Source organism: Mirounga leonina, unplaced genomic scaffold (genome assembly GCF_011800145.1).
Source record: "Mirounga leonina isolate KUSES-001 unplaced genomic scaffold, KU_Mleo_1.0 Mir_154, whole genome shotgun sequence".
Lineage (NCBI taxonomy): Eukaryota > Metazoa > Chordata > Mammalia > Carnivora > Phocidae > Mirounga > Mirounga leonina.
The window spans coordinates 2867638-2887375 of NW_023270389.1; the positions used below are offsets into that span (position 1 = coordinate 2867638).

At 47.1% G+C, this 19738-nt stretch overlaps 1 protein-coding gene across 1 annotated transcript; it reads right to left on the bottom strand.

Moving 5' to 3' along the window:
• Positions 1–3498: 3498 nt before the first annotated feature.
• FCRL2 (Fc receptor like 2) lies at positions 3499–18935 on the bottom strand. The gene is made up of 12 exons (XM_035009878.1): positions 18866–18935; positions 17318–17338; positions 14515–14790; positions 13995–14279; positions 12456–12743; positions 11850–12131; positions 11425–11541; positions 6259–6286; positions 5432–5517; positions 5129–5194; positions 3870–3898; positions 3499–3781 (listed from the first exon to the last, which is right to left on the bottom strand). Exons 1-12 carry the CDS (start codon positions 18894–18896, stop codon positions 3743–3745), a joined length of 1548 nt encoding a protein of 515 aa, XP_034865769.1. The 5' UTR covers positions 18897–18935; the 3' UTR covers positions 3499–3742.
• Positions 18936–19738: the final 803 nt, after the last annotated feature.

Genomic DNA, 19738 nt, shown 5'->3' on the forward strand with positions numbered 1-19738 from the left:
AGCACCAGTGATGAGTACCTGATAGAAAGGGTCAAGAATCAAGCACCAGTGATGAGTACCTGATAGAAAGGGTCAAGAATCAGAGAGCTTCAGACAGCTGACTGGCATCTGTCTGCTCCACAGATGCTGGCAGTGGTCTGGGGCCTGCACAGGGAGCAAGCCTCAACCTCGGGTGTCTGGGGCAGAATCTGTGTGTCTCCTGAACCGGCCAGAAGGACAGCATTTCTCAGAACCCACGATGGAGCAGCAGGGAAACTACCCAAGTGCTCACTGCCCAGAACAGCAGGTGCAGGGCCCAGGGGCCCAGGGGCCTGTGCCCCAGCCTGAGCCTGGCTCTGCTGCTCCATGATGCCCAGGCCTCTGCCCCACTCCACTCCTCCTCTCCTCTCTGTCCTGCTCTGTCCTCCTGCTCTCCACGTCTCCCCACAGGCTGCACCTTCCCCACTGCTTGGCATCTCATTCTTCTACTTTACATGCACAGAGGAGGAAAGGAGGGTTTAGTACTGAAAAAAAAAAAAATCCCAATTACGTCATTTACAAACTTTCCCATATGATCAGAACAGAAATTTATGACTAAGAGGGACCATCATTTTCCCTGATAGAAATTGAGATGCACCACTTCTACACACTCTTGGAAACTAGGGTGTTCCCAAAGATCTTCAGATCCTGGGGTCTAGCCAAAGATCTCCGGAGACTGGACTGGCTGTGGAGACCCAGACTGGCTGCTAGGCATTGGCCAGAGGCTTGGACTGCACGAAGGCCCCAGGGATGCCCCCATGGTGGGTCTCCATCCTCTTGCTTCCCTGTCTCATTCCTATTGTCCCGCTCCCCGCAGTACCTGCAGCACTGAGCACCTAGTACAGCAGCATGAGGTCCTCCTCATTCAGCCTTTGGAGAAGAGACTCTCAGCAGCTGGCCGACGGGGTCTTGCAAGAGTCCCAGGAGGCAGGAACTAGAAGCTGCTCTTCAGGATGTTTTGCATGAAGAGAAAGCAAAGAAGCAAGAACCTCCTCCAGGGTTTGATCTCTGTTTCCTCACATGGAAGGCAGAGGCGACGGAGACTGCTCCCTCTAAGCTGAGGGATGCTTCCCACAATCACTCAGGTTTCTTGGGAGAAATCCTGCCAAGTTATTGTCTGATTCTGAATAGAGTATCAGGTCTTAATCTCTCTAAACTGTAATACTAACCAAAATATTGACTTAGAAGCAAGGATACTCATTGCAACACTGTTTATCATGGTGAATAATGGTCAATACGATGATGGCCCCCAAATAAGTAATTTACAAAACAAGTTACTATTTATCCAAACATACCAAGCAACACTGCAAAGATCTTTGAACACTGAATGGCATGAAAGCATAACAATTTTTTAAAAAATAAAAGCAGGTTACAGTTATTACTCCTTTAAAATCACATATTTATGTACATGGGAGCACATCCATAGGAAATACTCCGGCTGACGGACGTTGAAATAATAGTACAATTGTCTGAGTGATGGAAGTATGAGTGAGTTTAATAGTTGTCTCTTTTATTGTCTGTATTTCTAAATTTTCTACAATGAAGACACATGATCTCATATTTTAAAATCCATAGATTTTTGTGGCTTCTCTCAACTCCAGGTAGTAGCCCTCAAACGGCAGAATATTCGGGTCACATGCAGGCGTCTGAAGTGTGTGGACGAGAGGAGCATTAACCTCTTAGACTGTCCCCATCTATGCATGAGAGTGGCCACTGGCTACTTAGCCATCAGAACAGACCTTGGAAACAAGGAAGGATTCCCGATCACCTCTAACTTCCCACCAGTTCTGGCAAGCCAGAAATAGGTAGGTAAGTAACTTGTAATGGATAAGGGTGATCTGAGATGCTTTAGTGGGAGGCTGAGCAGAGATACATCAGGTTACCTATGTCCCCAGTTCTGGCAAGCCAGAAATAGGTAGATAAGTAACTTGTAATGGATAAGGGTGATTTGAGATGGTTTAGTGGGAGGCTGAGCAGAGATACATCAGGTTACCTATGTCCCTATATACAGTTTTGATATGTTCCCCTAGAAGTTTTGATGCCAGGGTTACTATTAATAATGAGAATGTATATATCCCCCAGGGATGGTTGGGTGTAAAGAACAGGTAGGAGGGGTTTGTCCCTGCTAAGATGGTACCAACATTAACTGTAGGGCTGAGATTACCTCACCCTATAACAATTAGATAGTTGGGATTTGCTAACTCCCAGTCCCTGATGCTTGTAGTCCAGAAGTTAGGTGGTCTTGCTAAGGGTGTATAATTATTTCAATACCAAACTTTAATAATTATAACTATTCGTAATTTTTTTTCTGATAAACTTCAAATTTGTTGTGTATAGTTTATAAAATATTCCAAATTATCTCTGTGTAGATTTATGACCAAACCCAAGCCCACAGTCACCTCTGTCCTTCCCTTTGGTGACCTACCTTTAGCAGGGAAGTGGATTATACAAGATGTCAATCAAAGTGTTGAAAATTCTGATAGTTGCATTTGATAGTCATTTTGTTGAGATTCTTATTACTCAACTGTTTGAACTTTTTTGTACTAAGTTTGAGGCTAAGTGATAATTATGCATATTTTATTTAATGAATACTTATTTAGTGCTACTTATATGGCAGGCATTGTTCTATGTGATTTATGAATATTTGACAAATGGTTTCCCCCATTTAAAGGTGAAGAAATTGAGGTACATGGAGGTTAAGTAGTTTGTTCAAGACTACACAATTAGTGGGGGAAGGGGTTGGGACTCCACCCTCGGCAGGTGTTCCCAAAGGCTGTGATCTTACTCCTTGCATGATTGTGCCAATGGATGTAAAACATTTAGCACTTCAAGAAGACATAAATACCCTTGTTACTTTAAATCAATGTGGATTAATGTATAAACCAAGCATTCAAGAATGGACAAATATGGCAAGCTGGCTCAAGCTGCTGTTCCTTCCCACAAACTCAACCCTGAAGTTCTCACAAAAGCAAGAGAGGATTTATTTAAAACTTGAGATGTCTGTATGTGACAAAAGACAACAAAGTCCCAGTTTGGAAGACAAAGAGAAGCCCAGAAATGGATTCTGTTCACATCACCTCAGAGCAGGTTTAGGTGAAACCTTGTCTCTCATGTTTATTATTCTTCCTCAACTCTTTGAACTTTGAAGCAAATACCATATGATTTCACTCGTATGTGGAATTTAAGAAACAAAATAGATGAACATAGGGGAAGGGAAGGAAAAATAAAATAAGATAAAGACAGAGAGGGAGAAAACCATAAGAGACTCTTAAGTCTAGGAAACAAACTGAGGGTTGCTGGAGGGGAGGTGGGTGGGGGATGGGGTAACTGGGTGATGGGCATTAAGGAGGGCACGTGATGTAATGAGCACTGCGGGTTATACACAACTGATGAATCACTAAACTCTCTCTCCGAAACTAATAATACACTACATGTTAACTAAATTGAATTTAAATTAAAAATTTTAAAAAAGAGAAGATAACAAAGGTAATCGCTGTGCACTGCTTCTGGGGTGCAGTAGCAGTTCAGTAAGTATTGAATGAATGGAAGAAGACATTGGGAAAGAGCACGATGAGACCCAGAAGATGACCCAGCTGGCCTGCTCAGCCCCTGGAGCACATTCTGTCTGTGAGACGTCATGAGGGTTGGGCATTTTTATAGTTTTTTGCAGCCCTTAGTGCTGTTCCATCCTTGTTGGTGTTCTGCCCCCCAGTTCCTCCAAGTGTTACGTCACCTTCACGTCAGAGTAGATGACATGGGAGTCCTAGGAGAGATGCACAGTTGAAGGAAGAGAAGGAACATGGCTGGTGGGGAGCAAGATGGAGAAGGAACTCTCCAGGAATGCAGCTCACCTTGTTCTCCAGAATTGTCCTGGTGTTTGCTGTGGAGAAAAGAAATATTACTGAGCTCTTGGGTTTCCACTTAGACCTTATTCCCTAACGGTGCTCTGGGGCACAGGATGGCGATGCTTAATGTGTGGTTTCCAGCTTCTCTTGTTCTGTAAAATCCATGACTTAATGTTGTCCACTCTGCAGTCCTTCTAAGACCACCCAAGCTCTAAGCCCTCTACCAACGCTTGTTGAACAAAACCTTTCCTCTCTTTGATGCAGTTTCCATGGATTATTGACAATATTCTGTCAGGGCTCATTCTCCTGTCATCCCTTTATGTCCTTCATATAACGACCACAGGTGTTCATGCACTGCATAGAAGGAAACGGGACACAGAGATAAGGGAGGGGAGAGCCTGAGTCACACGGCAGCTTGAGGGTGTGGGGGCTGCTTCCTTCTCCCTTCATTCCAGGTGGGCAGAGTGGAATTCAATCCCCCTCCTGCCCTTGGCAACACACCAACACCTGGAGGGCCTGGAGGATAAGCATGACTGTACCTTTTCAGTTTTGCTGGGCTGGTCCCAGGCAGGGAGGCAGAATGACAGGGTCATTGGCTCTCTGCAGGCTGCAGTGGTACAGCTATTAGCAAGGCTGGCCGAGGACCCAGAGGAGCGCAGCCGGGTGACCCTTCCCCAGGAAGCCCGCCAAGCTGCCAGCGGCCCCTGGCTCCAGCAGAAGCAGCCAGGAGCACAGAGCAAAGGGCATGGTTGAAGGTTGCAACTTCAAGGGCACTGGAGAAGCAGCTTGAAGAACACAACTCTGCCCTTCTAAAAAACCACTGCCTCAATTCTTGCAAGGCTACACGTCAAAGGGCAGATTCTCTAGATTAGGCTGATGCGTTCATGACCCCTGCCATGGCATCTCCAGACGGCAGGTCCTTTCAAAGGAGCCTGGCAATGACCCCGCTCAACTGGGACAACTCCTCCTGGACTTTAGATACCATACTTCAGATACTCTCAGTCTTACCTGATTTGATGTTATCCCTTTGCCTTGTATCCCGGATTCTCCCTAACTGTCTATTCTCAAGTGACCATCTGTTTTTGTTTTGTTTTGTTTTGTAATTCAGCTTCTCCATGAGAACCTGCCTGCAAATATCTCTTGCTCCTTCTTGGATCTACAGATTGCATATCAAGGTCAAATGATGTATGAAAGCCTCTATTGCACCCATGGTGCCCCTTTCTTGGGAGGATGCATCTGACAAGAACCACTTCGCGGTTTCTCACCTGAGTCTTCCGGTGGCTGCATGCTCCAGACCTGGGAATAAACCACATCCACATCTACAGGGCCCACTGCAGGGAAAAGACATGGTTCAAAGATGTCCACGGACAAGGGTTCAAACTTCATATGTGCCCTCCCAGACCCCTGCTTTGGGACTGTCCTCCTAACCCCAACATGATTCTCAGGGTCATTTATTGAGACTGGGCCTCGTGGGGTCAGGGCGTGCAGACCACCTCATGGCTTTTTTCACCTGCCTTCTCTTCCTTCTCGGCCGTAGCCCCAGAGCCCCTTCCAGTGGGGATACTCACCATTGACATACTCTGGTTGCATCTCCTCCATGTCTGAGAGTGAGCTGGAGTGGGTGGGCTCCTGAGGTTTTGTGCTGGAAGCATCTCTGAGAGAAAGCAAACTAACTACATGATAGTCTCCAGGGCAAGAGTGAGAACAGAGAGGAGGCAGGCTGGGAAGAGTGTGGGAGAAGCCAGGCAGACATGGCACTTGGCTTGGGTGATTTGATGGCCCTTTGTCTAGATTCTTGGGCTGTGGTCTTTTAGGTGGGCAGCCAGAGATGGGCCACAGAATCACAAAGTTCTTTATTAATAGGATAGCCACTCTGATCTCTCAAAAATGTCCTATTCCTCATCTTTAGCTTTTTCAAAAGCTATAAATAGGAGAATGATATTGCCTGAGATTTAATTTTTTTCTCTTATAAGCTCTCCTAGAACTTCATCTGCTTCTTTCTCATCAATTTATCTCTCTTTTTTGTATATTGTATGTGTCATATATTCTCCATAAAACAATATGTCCCCTGTGGAAATAAACTCCATTTTATGCATATTTTCACACCTTTAAAAGTCTAACAAGAACTTACTCATACATTGTAAGTACTCCATAAATAATCTTGAATATGTAAATTAGTAGTTTAGAAATCTTGAATCGTATGCAAGACAACACCTTGTCATGTGGGCCACCCAGAGTCAGCACTCTGATGGCATAAATGTAATGAATACAGACATGGCTGAGTATCATAGAAAGATACTGTGTGACCTGTATAAGCAGAAGGAGCAGTAAGTATTGAAAATCATGAATGGGGAAGTTCTCTAGAGTTCCCACTTTGAATAGGAAAAGTTCTCACCTGGGTACATGAGTGACAGAGCGTCCTCCTGAAAAGCAGATGAAGGAACATTCATTTTAGGGGCAACGTCTTTATCTCTTAAAACTTTCCCCTGACTTAACCACGTGTCGTCACTGGTAGGATATAAGATTCAGAGTAGGGATCCAATTGTGTTGTGTCCTGATGGCTACTTATTTTCTCCAGCACTGTTAGCTGGACAATCCATTATTTTTCCCCACTGATCTAACACACCACTTCAAATGGCAAACCCCACAGGCATGGGTCACTGTTTCTGGACTTTTTTATTGCTCTTTCAATTATTGCAAAATATATATTAACTGCTGATGACTGCTCTCCTTGTTTAGGTGGAACATTCTCACTTTTTAAATGTTTTGATATTTGCAACCCCCACTCTAAAGCAGTGGTCTTGGGGTCAGGCTTGATGTTGATATTCATAAGACCCATGGGGCTCTCCTTTGCACCATTTAGCTTTACAGAGAGATGCAGAGCAAGAAGCACAACGTATCAGCATGGATGTGTCAGCTGCATCACCAGTGGTCAAGGAGCTCTTTCCTGGTCCTTCAACTGACAGCTCAGGGGACAAGTCCACATGGCTGGGAGCAGACGCCACTACGAGGGACATGATCAGTCTCAAGAGCTGTGTTGCACTTGGGGGTATGCTCATTTATGCTGTCCACCGAGCATTTATAACCCAACTCAGAGCACTTCCAGTTTATTTTATTTATTTATTTATTTAAAGATTTTATTTATTTATTTGACAGAGAGAGACACAGTGAGAGAGGGAACACAAGCAGGGGAGTGGGAGAGGGAGAAGCAGGCTTCCTGTGGAGCAGGGAGCCCGATGCGGGGCTCGATCCCAGGACCCCAGGATCACGACCCGAGCCGAAGGCAGACGCTTAACGACTGAGCCACCCAGGCGCCCCAAGAGCGCTTCCAGTTTAGACGCAGCTCAGCAATCATGAAAAATATTGCCTAGTAGCCCAGCTGGAGCTCTAACTTTATCAGTTTTTTTTGGAGACAGTGTTAGAGAAGGAAGAACTGAATGATTTTCTTCAAGGGAAGGAAGAAGGATCTCAGGATTTTCTACCAAGCCAAAGAGTCATTCAACCACAAGATGAGGGATGCACATCTTCAAACAGTATGAAATCAGTGTATGTGATTCTAGCAACTCCTTCCTGAATAAATTATTTTTAAAATGGACTTTAGTCTTCTTCCTAAGCACTTTTGAACAATAACAAAAACTGATGATATCTTGGCTCCTAAAGAAAACTTCAAAAATATTCTTAAAAATGAGTATGGTATAAATGATCTTTGATCTTAGTGTAACTGGAAATTCATAACAAAACGGTGAAGAAATCTGGATATATCTATAACATATACATTTAAGGGAATTAAGTCTTAAGCTACTAAATACATATATAAATATATAAGACAAAAGAAAGCAAATAGATTAAATGTCCAGTTTGTTCTAAAGAATAAGACTAACAAGAACAGAGTGCAGCAACTTAAGGAAGATAAAAGCAGAAATTTCAGAATTAGAAAGCAAACTGGTAGATCAAATAAATCATTCTAGCAGCTTCACTTTTGAATCGAAAGGGTGGATACTCCTTTTTCGATGCCACTCATGAACGTGAAAGGAGAAGGCACAGAGGGATAAATGCAACCACGGGGAAGCCAGAAGAATCACAGGACACTACTTCACTCGATTCCAAGTAAGCAAATTTAGGAGCCTGGATAAAACAGATGATTTTCTAGGAAAATTCCCCAGAAGATAAAGAAACTGTGGGCAGAGTGTGGCAGTCAGGGTGGAGTGTGTTCTGCTACATTAACAAACCAACCTCAGTTTGCAGGGGCTTGCGGCAGCAAAGATTGGTAAATTCCCCCCTTGCGCTGCAGACCTGTCACAAATCTGCCGGGGGTTCTGTCACTAGGGGACGGAGTCACTCGGGGACCGAGGCTGCTGCTGGAGGCCATACCATCTGGTGACGCTGTCAACCCAGCACGCGTTTGCATGAGCACCAGCGCGTGGGAAGGACATCGGGACATCAACGCCTCGCTCCTAAATGCTTCTGCCGGGAAACAATGCAAGTGGCCGGCATTTCACTGGCCGTGTCTCACTTCGAGGAGACAGGAAAACTAACTGTCCCTGCGCCCGGGGGTAAGGAGGGCTGGGTGGCCGTGAGCAAGAGCAATGCCTCTCACAAGATTAGTTACAAGAGCAGAGATGGTGACAGCTGTCGAGGACCTGCTCCCCCAAAACCCACCAGCTGCAGCTTCCACAGGGGAGTACCAGGAAATCTTGAGACAACAGATAATTATGTAAACTATTCCAGAGCACAAAAGACATACAAAAAGAAGGAAAATGTTGAGCTTCCTTTGTAATGGTGAGTACAAAAGGCAGAAAAGATCACAATAACAACAAACCTGGCAAATGTCAACATTACTATTAATGAAAAAAAAAAACTTCAAAAGAACGCGAGTTTATGTTAAAAATGCATCAACTAGGGGCACCTGGGTGGCTCAGTTGGTTAAGCAACTGCCTTCGGCTCAGGTCATGATCCTGGAGTCCCTGGATCGAGTCCCGCATCGGGCTCCCTGCTCAGCAAGGAACCTGCTTCTCCCTCTAACCCTCCCCCCTCTCATGTACTCTCTCTCACTCATTCTCGCTCTCTCAAATAAATAAATAAATCTTTTAAAAAAAAATGCATCAACTAAACTTGGATTTTTACAAAGAATGCAAAGATTAGTCAATATTAGGTATTCTGGTATATTATAATTAGTTGATTTAATAGCTGAAAAGAGAAATATAGGATTATCTTCACAGATACTAATGAGGTATTAGCAAAAATTAAAAGTTGCTTCTGAGAAATAGTCTTAATAAAATAAGAATGCTGGAGCTTCCTTAAAAGGGGTATTTGAATATGTTACATAGCAAAGAAATACTAGAAAAGTTTCCCTCAAAAACAGGAACCTGACAAGCTTATCCACATAAGATACCAGAGGCACTTGAGCATATAATTAGACACAAAAAAAATAATTTGTGTAAAAACTGAAAAGGAGCAAGTAAATGTTTTATTGCTTTGTAGATTGTTTCTATATTTGAATCAACAGTATATCGGGATATAACTTGAAAAGTGGGAGAATTCATCACAATGAATGAATTAGAAATTATTTTATGTTAACAAACAACCTGTCTCTTCATATCCACATATTTTTATCAATTAAAACCTATAATAAAAGCAAAAAATCACAATTCCTTAGTCTTAGATAGTCTGTTTAAAAAATATAACTTCCACTGGACTTGAAAAAACTGAATTACATTTGCACTATCTGATGAGTTTCCAAAATTTCTTTCACTTTGTGGTAGTTGATAGATTTAAGGAAGCATTTTGCAAGAGTTTAAAAGTTGGGTGCCTGGGTGGCTCAGTTGGTTAAGCAACTGTCTTTGGCTCAGGTCATGATCCTGGAGTCCCGGGATCGAGTCCCGCATCGGGCTCCCTGCTCGGCAGGGAGTCTGCTTCCCTCTCTGAACCTCCCTCCTCTCATGTGCTCTCTCTCTCATTCTCTCTCTCAAAAAAAAAAAAAAAAAAATCTTAAAAAAAAAAGAGTTTAAAAGTTTATCTTGCATTTCTTTTGTGCCCAGTGCTTGTCCTGTATCTTAGAGATTAATAAATGACACCTCACCGAAGCAGGGGATGGGGGAAATGTGCAAGAGGAGAATCGTTAAGGTCAGTTCTAGGCAGGCTTGAGGCTTTGTGGCCGGGCCAGTACACTCCTTGTTCGCTGTGCCTCCTAGTGGCTGTATGAACAAGGCAGCCCACTTAACTTCCCCAAGATTGTTAAACCTGGCCCATAATACACACTTAAAAATTATTTTTTATAATTACAGATAACATGTGTAAGCTTGCCATACGTAACAGTTGTAAGAGTTGGTCGTTGGTAGCATGTCTTGGCTAGCAGAGTACGAGTAGGGGTCAGTATGAGATATCACTTAGAGGAGTCCTCAAAATTCCTGTTCTTACAAATAATACAGAGATACTGTCATGCCGAAAACACAGCAGCTTTATGGGAGTGTTGGTGAGCGAAGGTCGTGCTTTCATGCTTCCAGTGATGACAGAAGAAGAAATTGAACAGACCTTTCTTCCGAGAACTGGAAATATTGGACAAAATATTGGTAGAAGTCTATTTATAGTGTTGAAGAGGTGAAAGGATAGGGAAGAACTACGAGGCTCCGGGAGAGAGACCTGGCTCTGGAACCGCTGGTCCTGCGGGGCACTTGCCAAACCCAGACAGGGTGGCCCAGGGGCCGGAGCTTCAGGAAGTCTGGTGGGGCGGGGAGGCACGGACTGGAATGTGTAGTGGTTTGTGTGGAAATTTTAAAAACGTGGCTGTAAATTCTTTGACGTTGAGACCTCCATTTGGAGGTGGAGGCTGTGCTCCCTCCCCTTGCATCCAGGCAAGTTTGTTAGGGACCTGATGAAACCGAGTCATCTGCAATTAGTTGGAAAAAGGCATTGCAGATTTGCTATCACACTTACTTTTGAAGCGGAAGACAGCGTGTAAGATGTTTGAGTACCCGGCAGCATCATGCCGCGAGGGGGTCCAGGCCACACTGAGAGGTTGTGTGTGTTCTAGCTGAGAGTCCCAGTCAAGGTCCCCCGCTCCGGCCAGCTCCAGCCACCATGTGTGCATGAAGATAGATGCCCCACGTGACCCATATGAGACACCCAAGAATTCAAAGAGGAGTCACTGCTCTTGCCATGAGTAGGTAACTAATAAGAAATCGATAAATAAAGGAGAAAATGTACTAAATTTTTTCATTCCTTTAAATCCAGCCACTTATTATGTTTCACTCCACTGCATGTAAACTGATTATGTCTATTGAAGGTTATTAGATGATTTAATAATTGGACATTTTTATTTAAAAGGCAAGCATGAAGGACTGTGTTAATGGTTTTAATCTACACACAGGGGGGACATGACATATTCTAAAATATGGCAGCATTGTCCACTGCATGAAACCTTAGAAAATCATAACGTGTAAAAAGAATTCGTCAGATTTGGGGAGGTTTTCTTTCTTTCTTTTTTTTTCAAATCCAATCCGTATCAGTAATGGAAAAGTTCACAGCAATAAAAGGCAATCAAAACAAACGGTAGGTAACCAACCTGAGATCTTGCGAGACCAGTAATAAGACAGCAGAACAGCAGTTATGAAGCCGAGGCCACCACACAGCGCCCCGAGAACTCTGGCTGTGACGTGGTCTCTTCGGTAGCCACCGGTCCCTGAGGGAAGACACCAGTGCGTCAGCCTTAGAGGGTCAAGGCTTGGGTCCTGGAATCCTGGTCTAATACTCTGCAGGAATGGTTAATATAAGTTCACACGTTATCTAATTATAATGTGTACTTTCCAGGTTGGTGTGGAGAGAAGAGAAGCAGCCAGGCACTGAGATCACCTTCTCCAACCTCCCCCACACAGCAGGCATCACCTGGACCTCCACCCACCTTCCAAAACCCCACTATGGTACCAGTGAAGACTGCTGGGGCAGAGCCATTAATCATAATGCTCCTGTATCCAGGGACCATCAACCCACCTGTGACGCTGAGTGTCACCGCCTCGCTGCGCTGGGCCCCCAGGCCATTGTCAGCCTCACAGGAGTAGTTTCCAGAACGTTCTGGGGTCAGAGAGAGGTTGAAGGACGCTCCTCCTCCAGAGGGGGCCGAGCTGTTCCCCAGGGAGACATCCTCGTGATAAAACCGGTACTGGATCGGGGGAGAGCCCCTCTGGGCCTCGCAGCGAAGCTCCACCACGTCCCCCACTGCCATGGCCTGGGCCCTTGGCTCCCTGAGGGTGAGGACGGGGCAGGACACTGGGACTGAGGGAGACAGGGACCAGCGGAGAGGGCTTGTGAGGCCACAGTAGACACCCAGACCCCAGACTAGGACCTCAGCGAAGGGCCTGGCCCCTTGGTCATTGTGTGTCTCTAAGATTCTCAATAATGTCTTTAGAAATTTGGGGGAATATCAAGGCTGGGCTACTGTCTAAAGACATGGTCATTCGTCATTCTCAGCCTGTGTTTTCCTAATGCCAGTCCAGCCCCCGTTATTGTCCCTTCCCTGGAAAGAAGGATGTCCGCGGTCTAACTTGCGGGGGCGACCCACACTCCAGTTGCCACTGGTTCTCCACAGCAGTGACTCACTTCTCACACGGATACTCAGCAGCTTGCTCTGGATGGGGTCGTGGCCATTGTCAGCTCTGCAGTAATAGCAGCCGGCGTCACCCTCCTGCACGGCTGGGACCTCCAGCTCCGCAGACAGGGAACGCTGGGTCTTCCTTCCCACACTGGTTCCCGTGTCCTCTCTGTGCCAGGAGAATGTGATGTTTCCTGTGCCTTCGGCCACCGAGCAGAGGAGGATCAGGTCCCCTCCTTCGATCACCGGGTCCCTGGGGGCCCACATCTCTAAGCTTACATTAGAGACGGGCACTCCTAGACGGATGGAAGACGACAGGTGAGAAGCTGACGTCGGAGGGCTCTGTGACCAGGCCGTGACTGGCTTCACTCTAATGCTTGAAGTGGGAATACGGGTAGGGCTCATGTAATCCATTATAAGGACACTAAGGTAGGGAATCCGCGGTGATTACTCTTGAAGAATGTGGATGCAGATACTGCATGTCCCAACCCCCTTCCTGTCTAATTTCATGGGATCACTAAAGAATGTGTGATGGGTCATCTGCTCCATGGACAGGAAAACATTTCTGGGGGGAGGGGTCGCTGTCAGAGTGGTGCGTTCTGCACTGAGTGAAGGGGTCCCTGGTAGCATCAGTCCTACCTCAGAAAAGGCACTGTCCCCCCTAACAGTATCAATGACAATTCCTCCATTATTCCCAGTTTCAAGGGTCCACAAGAATTGCCACCCCTCCTCTGGCCGCTTGGTTCACTCAGATTTCTGCTTTCTCTGATGCTTCATTTATCCCCCAACACTGGAGCACCACCGTGCCTTCTAATAAAACCAACTTGTGTTGCAAGCCAGCATGTGGGGCCATCTGCAGAGCCACTGGGGAGCAGGTGCTTGCTGAGTAAAGTCCCAGCCCACTCCTAAACACCAAGGCACGAAGTGATCAGTGGAGATATGACTGATGGATGTGACTTTAATAAAGAAGAGAAAGATTTTAAGGAGTGTTTAGAAAAGAAGAAAAAGAGCCCAAAATGGAGTATTTGTCCCCCACTGACATCAAACCAAGACTTAATTACAGTTTCAGCCTATCCCTGGAATATGACCGTCTATAAGTCAATCTGAAATTTCCTGATCCACACTAATGAGGTCATCTGCATGATAAAAAAAAAACAAAAAAACTTTGAAGTTCCCTCCTCCCGCAAATGATGTCTTGGCCTGAAGAAATCCTCTTTTATTTTGCTAATAACCCCCTTCCCCGACCTCATGCCTATAAAAAACTTCCATTTCCTACAACTCCTCTGAGCATCTCTCTGCTTGCTAGCTAGGATCCTGCTGATTCATGAATGCTTAATAAAGTCGATTCCGTCTTCACATTTACTCCATTGCGTTCTGTTTTTTTAACAGGAGCTTTGTCCATTTGTTATTTTTATGAAACGCCCATTCTCTAGCTCACATCCCACTTTCCACAAGGACAGGAATTGCAAGAGAACCCAAAAGACGAGCAGCCGAAGTGAAGCTGCTGGACTCCTGTTTTCCCCACGCTCAGACCCAACGATACTTACTCTGCACGTGAATCTGGGATTGGAGGCTCTGTTTTCTGACCCTGGCAGTCACCATCTCTGCCTGGCACCAGTAGGACCCTGAGTCCTCCGTCCACATGGCGGGGACCCGGAGCTCTGGGGAGCTGCTCCAGCCAGACCCCAGGGCTCTGTCCTCTCTGAAGAAGCAAAATCGGAGCTGAGCATTTGACCTCTGTGGAGAAGGCTGGGTCTCACAGGTCAGGGTCACCGGGCTCCCCTCAGTGGGCCAGGAGGGGCTGACAGTGAGCACAGGGCGTGGGAACAGCTCTAGAGAGAAGGATCACAAGAGCCCCGAGCAGTGAGATGGATGGTTCCTGCTCAAGAGCAACCCCAGCAAACAAGACATTCAGACCAGACTTGTCACCTATCACGACTCCCTCCTGCGGTCAAACCACAGGACTCTGGTTCCCATCTGGTGTGGGGGCAGGTGTTCCCTCCAGGGACCCACCCTGCTGTGCTCCAGTCTCGTCCAGCCGGGCTCCCACAGGAGGGAAAGTCTTACCTTGCACTTCAATCCTGATGCTTCTTGAAGCTTTTGACTTCAGAAAATACTTCAGAAAGTATTTTTCGGCAGTAGCAGAACAGTAATAGCTGCCACTGTCACTCAAAGCTGCATGTGGGATAGAAAAGCTAGAGACTTCGTTTGACAGCTGTAACTCTTTTCCATCCTTGTAATAGGCCATAGTCTGGATTTCCCACCAGTCCTTTTTCTTCTGGCACATCAGATCTATGCTGTCTCCTTCAAAGACAACAGAGGGGGCCTGGAGGGTCAGCCAGTCTGCAAGAGAGGGCGTCAGGGGACGGGATTTGCCATTTCTGCAGAAAGCCCAGATGCCTGACCGCTTCTTGTGCTCTTGGGCCAAGCAGCCCCATCCCCTCCAGGCAGGACGGAGGTTCCAACCCCCACCTTACCTACTCAGGGCTAGGTTCTCTCTTGTCCTGAGGGGTATCTGAGTCAGCATGGGCTGCTGTAACAAAGTACCATAATTTTCTCGGGGTTTATTTCTCAGGGTTCTGGAGGCTGAAAGTCTAAGATCAAGGTGCTGCACAGCCAGATTCTGGTGAGGCCACTCTTCCAGGCTGTAGATGGCTGACTTCTTGTGTGTCTTTACTTGCTAGCTCTCTGGCCTCGTTTTCTAAGGGCACTCATCCCATCATGAGGACCCCACCTCCATGACCTTATTACCTTCCAAGGGCCCCACCTCCAGATACCATCCTCCTGGGATTAGGGTTTCAACATAGGAGTTTGGAGGTGAGGACTCAAAACACTGAGTCAATGGCAGGGAATGTCAAAGTAAACATAATTTTTTACATGGATACAGGAGTGAAGTTCCTCCTGCTTAGCCCTCTCTATTGGTGATGTCACAAGGGGGGACCACTGTCCTCAGGGGGCACATCGCTTTCCCACCCCCTCTGCTTTGATCCAGCCTTTGAAGACACTATGCTGTGTTCTAAATTCACGTTCTTCGTCTTCTTCTTGCCTGGCCAGAGGAAACCGCCAAGGGGCCTGGGTATCTGGGGCATAGACTGGTTACTGGAATAAGATCCTGTATCTCAAACCTCAGAACTTTCCACCTGACTAGTTTCCAAACACTTCCCCACCCATCCCATGTGTAATTAGGTGGAAAGGAGCTTTCATTCAAGGTTTAGCTGACCATAGTGAATAAAAGTCATTGCCAAAAATAAATGTCTTCCCCTGGGACTGCCTGTCTCAGATTCCACCCTGTGACTTTGCTTATTCATGGTACCAGGCCCCTTCTGTGTCTGGGACATTTGCATTACCTTTCAGGGTTGCAGTTGAGGATTTTGACCTCAAGGTGAGGAACTAAGTTATATCTCAAACAAAAATCTCCCTGCCCCTGTTCAACGGTGGCATGACAGCCAGAATTTGGATGTGTAGCATAGGGAAGCAGAGGTCAGCCATATAAGGGGTGAAGTGGCCCATAAAATACCCCTGCAGAACCAGAACCAAAATGCAACAGGAAGCTTGTGAAATTTAGAATCATAATTTTTGGAAAACATGCTACTGACTCTTCCAGGTGGAGAACCAGATTTACCTGTTGGGCATCAGGCGAAAAATCTGGGTTATAAAAAATGAAATCAGGAGGGCAGAAAAGGTGGGTTGCAGAAACAATTAGCTTAATTTGAGGTTTTTGCCCTCCTTCACTGATGGAGACTGGATCCCCTGGGGACTTGGCTGTGGGACTTATAATCAAGCTGATTTTTAAACCACTAGCACAGACTTCATCCAGAAACTGGAAAAAATCCCAGGGGGAATGCTGTTGGGGTAGGGGGCAGACATCCTGCATCATGATTAGAGATGCCGCCGAAAAGGCACATGATGGGCAATCTCACAGGCTCGGGGCTGCGGCTGGATGACCACGTGAGCCTGTGAGTCCGTTGCTAAGGATCATTCAGGCACAGCGTGGATGCAAGGGACGAGTCCTGCTCCCGAACAGGCTCCTGGCATCCCTGTCCCATTCATGTCTCACCAAGAAAGGAGAGACAGGAGGGGTCTGTTCTCCCGGGACGGTGCCTTAGAGCCCCAAGCGCCCCTTCCGCTTGGCGGTTGGTGCTGGCAAGGTCCAGGAGCAATCCTCTATCTCTCTAGATTCAGTCCAGGCTCATGTACATACAGAATAAAATCCCGTTTTCTGAACTTCTTTGGTGAGCACAGCTTTAAGTCAAGAAGAGCAAGGTGAGGTTGGTTGTGGTCACACGCGCTAGGAAGGTAGCCCAGGTCTGAGGGCACGCCGAATTCAGCGATGCTGTGGAGACGGGGCGGGCGGACCCGGCCCGGGAGCCGCTGGGCGCCTGTTTGGGGAAGGCAAGTGCGCCTGCCCTGCCCCAGGCACTGCGGGGATGCTCGCTGACTTGCGCGGGACAGCGGACAGCGTCCCCGCCGCCACCCAGAGCCAGAGCAGCCCGGCCGTCCCAACCACGCGCACGCTCTGGGCCGTGTTGCTCAGAGGGCGGCTGTTTTCAGCTGCGAGGACATTCAGCCAGACCTCACGGAGGAGCTATGGTCCCGGGGCCTGGAGAACCATCCTCCCCCGCGGGCTGGCTGTCCGGGCCGCACACCCTCTTCCAGACGCCACTCCCCGGCACCTGGGGCTCTACGGGCAGGGGACTCCGCCTGGGCAGGCCGTCCTCACGCAGCCAAGTGGCCGGAGGCGGGTTGGCCCAGGGGAGCCACAGCACTGGGACGTCTCCACGGCCTGTCCTCGTCCCTCTCTGCAGGACCTCATGGGAACCGGGCGACGGACAAACTAGACCCCGGCACAGTAAGGATGTAGATGACTCACCTGCCTCTTCACTGACAGGAGCTGTGAGGGGATCAAAAACCGGAGGTTAGCCCAGAGCATTTGCCCTTACAGTTTGGACATTTCTATTACTCTGCTAAACTGACCCCGAACTCCCCATCTCCCCCTTTTCTGTTCCCCTGCTCCATTATCACCAACAATGCAATCTCCCTCAAGCACCAGCTGGCCCCCACTCATGTTACAATCACAAGGCAGGTGCAAACCCCTCCCTTGACCAGAGGGAGCACCCAGGGCACGTCCCACGGATGGACGCCAGATGTTCAGTGATTCTCTCATTTCCTCGCCCTTCCCCTCTCCCCACCAACCTCCTGCACACCCAAGGAGTCCACTACACGATATCCCACATCACCAAGAGTTCATCAGGAAACACCCAATCAGAGTTTGTAGTGTAAACCCTGACAGCTGGGGTTTTCTCTCGGCCCGACTTTGTGCCTGACTTAAGCTTTGATGCGGAGGCATCCACAGAAGACTGTGATCATTTGTTTTAATTCACCAGCAAAGAGTGAGCCTGTGAAACTGTGGGCCCCTAGCCTCCAGCCCAATAAGAGCAGAACCCCAGGGGCGCCTGGGTGGCTCAGTCGTTAAGCGTCTGCCTTCGGCTCAGGTCATGATCCCAGAGTCCTGGGCTTGAGCCCTGCATTGGGCTTCCTGCTCTGTAGGAGGCCTGCTTCTCCCTCTCCCACTCTCCCTGCTCCTGTTCCTGCTCTCGCTCTCTCTCTCTGTCAAATAAATAAATAAAATCTTAAAAAAAAAAAAAAAAAGAACCGAACCCCAGACCCATGCTGTCTCTCTCCCCGCGACCTCGCTGTGTGATCCCAGGGGTGCTGTGTAGTTTCCAGGCTCTGTGAGTAATAAACATTTAGCTTTCCAAAGTTTCCTGACCGTTATTACTGAAGGGCATCTTGCAGTCATGATAAGACCCATGAAGGCTGGTCCAGCCACAACCTTGCTTATTGATGAGCTGAGACCAGCACACATAATTTTGAAAGCCAAACCCATCTTGAAAGGATTTCTTTTCTCTGGCCATATTTTATGTGAGAGTCTTTTTACTTATTAACAAATGTTGGTTTAATGTCTCCTGAAAGGAGAGAAAGGAATCTCGTTTCCTTATAGCAGCTCTCCTGTCCTGTCCTCCTCAACAGAAGAGCCTGAGCAAAGGGTGTCCATGCATCTCCAAACCCCATCTTGGAAATAACTGTCTAAATAGTTCTCACGGAGAAGTAGTAAATGTTGAAATTATAAAAACTGTATTTATGAGAATATACTACTCTATGAATTACCTGAGATATCAAAGCAGGAACTCATAACCCAGGAACGGTAAAGTAGCCGACCTTGAACATTAAGGACAAGGATGCGTTGCAGTGTGACTTGCCCAGAGCCCACTGCTGTGCATCAGACTGCTCTCTGGGCTTGAAGCAGAGACCCGAGCATTCCTATTGGTCCCCAGGTTCTGATAAACCCTCAGGGCTTTCAGGAGCTGGAGACCTCATCTGCTGCCACCTCAGTCCTAACTCAAGTTATTGGACTCACCAAAGATGACCAGAAATGACCACAGCAGCATGAGGACCTGGTTCAGCTATCCAAGAAGAGATGAAGAGATGTTCCCTCGGCCACCAGCTGGGGTCTGTGTGCAGGGAATGGAAACTGCTTTTCAAACTAAGTTTTGTACAATTAGCAAAAAAAAAAAAAAAAAGGAAGTGGAAGGGCTTGTCAAGTCTGGCCACTGTCTTCTTTCCTATAGACGCTATGAGAATGAAGATGGTCCTCTAGGTGCCAAATAAACTCCTTCTCTTGACAATGATGACAGTTAACACTTAACACACAGCTGTTCATGAGTTGGACACAGTTCTAAGTGCCTTATGCTCACAGGGTTATTTAATGCCCTGAGCAAGCTTCTGGAGTCTGTACGATCCCCTTTACACAGTTGGGGAGACAGGCAGCAGGGAAGGCAAGTAATGGACCGAGATCAGCACCGTCACTTTCCAGTAGTGACAGCTAGGAGTTAAACTCAGGCAACCGCATTCCACAGTCTGGTTCACAAATGCTGTCAGATCTTACCGTGATCTATAATGCTTCTCAGTGTTCCTTTGGATAGCAGGACCACCACTCAGGGTTCCTGGGTGATGTTTTCTTCAGTCCATATCTAGCCGTCTAGACCAGGATGTTGCTAAGATTCAAAACACCGGCTCTGTACCATTGAAAACATTGTCCTCTTCCGTATTTCTAATCCACGTTGCTTTTAGGACGGCATGCTGCTCCCAAGGCAGCCACACCCTCCAGAGCACGCATCCCCAAATTCTGTTATCACTCCCTTCCCGATTAGATGTGGTCCCCGTAAGTGTTGTATGTAACAGTCCACTCAGGGGCAGGCTGAACAGACAGATACCTATTGCCTACGTGGAC

What these genes read in the sequence shown, in the direction of transcription:
- FCRL2 (XM_035009878.1), bottom strand. Translation starts at nt 18,896, where the DNA reads ATGCTGCTGTGGTCATTTCTGGTCATCTTTG. An exon ending in GCTGAGTATCCGTGTGAGAA is followed by an intron (nt 12,132 to 12,455) that starts GTGAGTCACTGC and finishes TGTCTCCCTCAG; the next exon opens with TCCCAGTGTCCTGCCCCGTC. An exon ending in GGTGACACTCAGCGTCACAG is followed by an intron (nt 11,542 to 11,849) that starts GTGGGTTGATGG and finishes GTCTTCCCTCAG; the next exon opens with GGACCGGTGGCTACCGAAGA.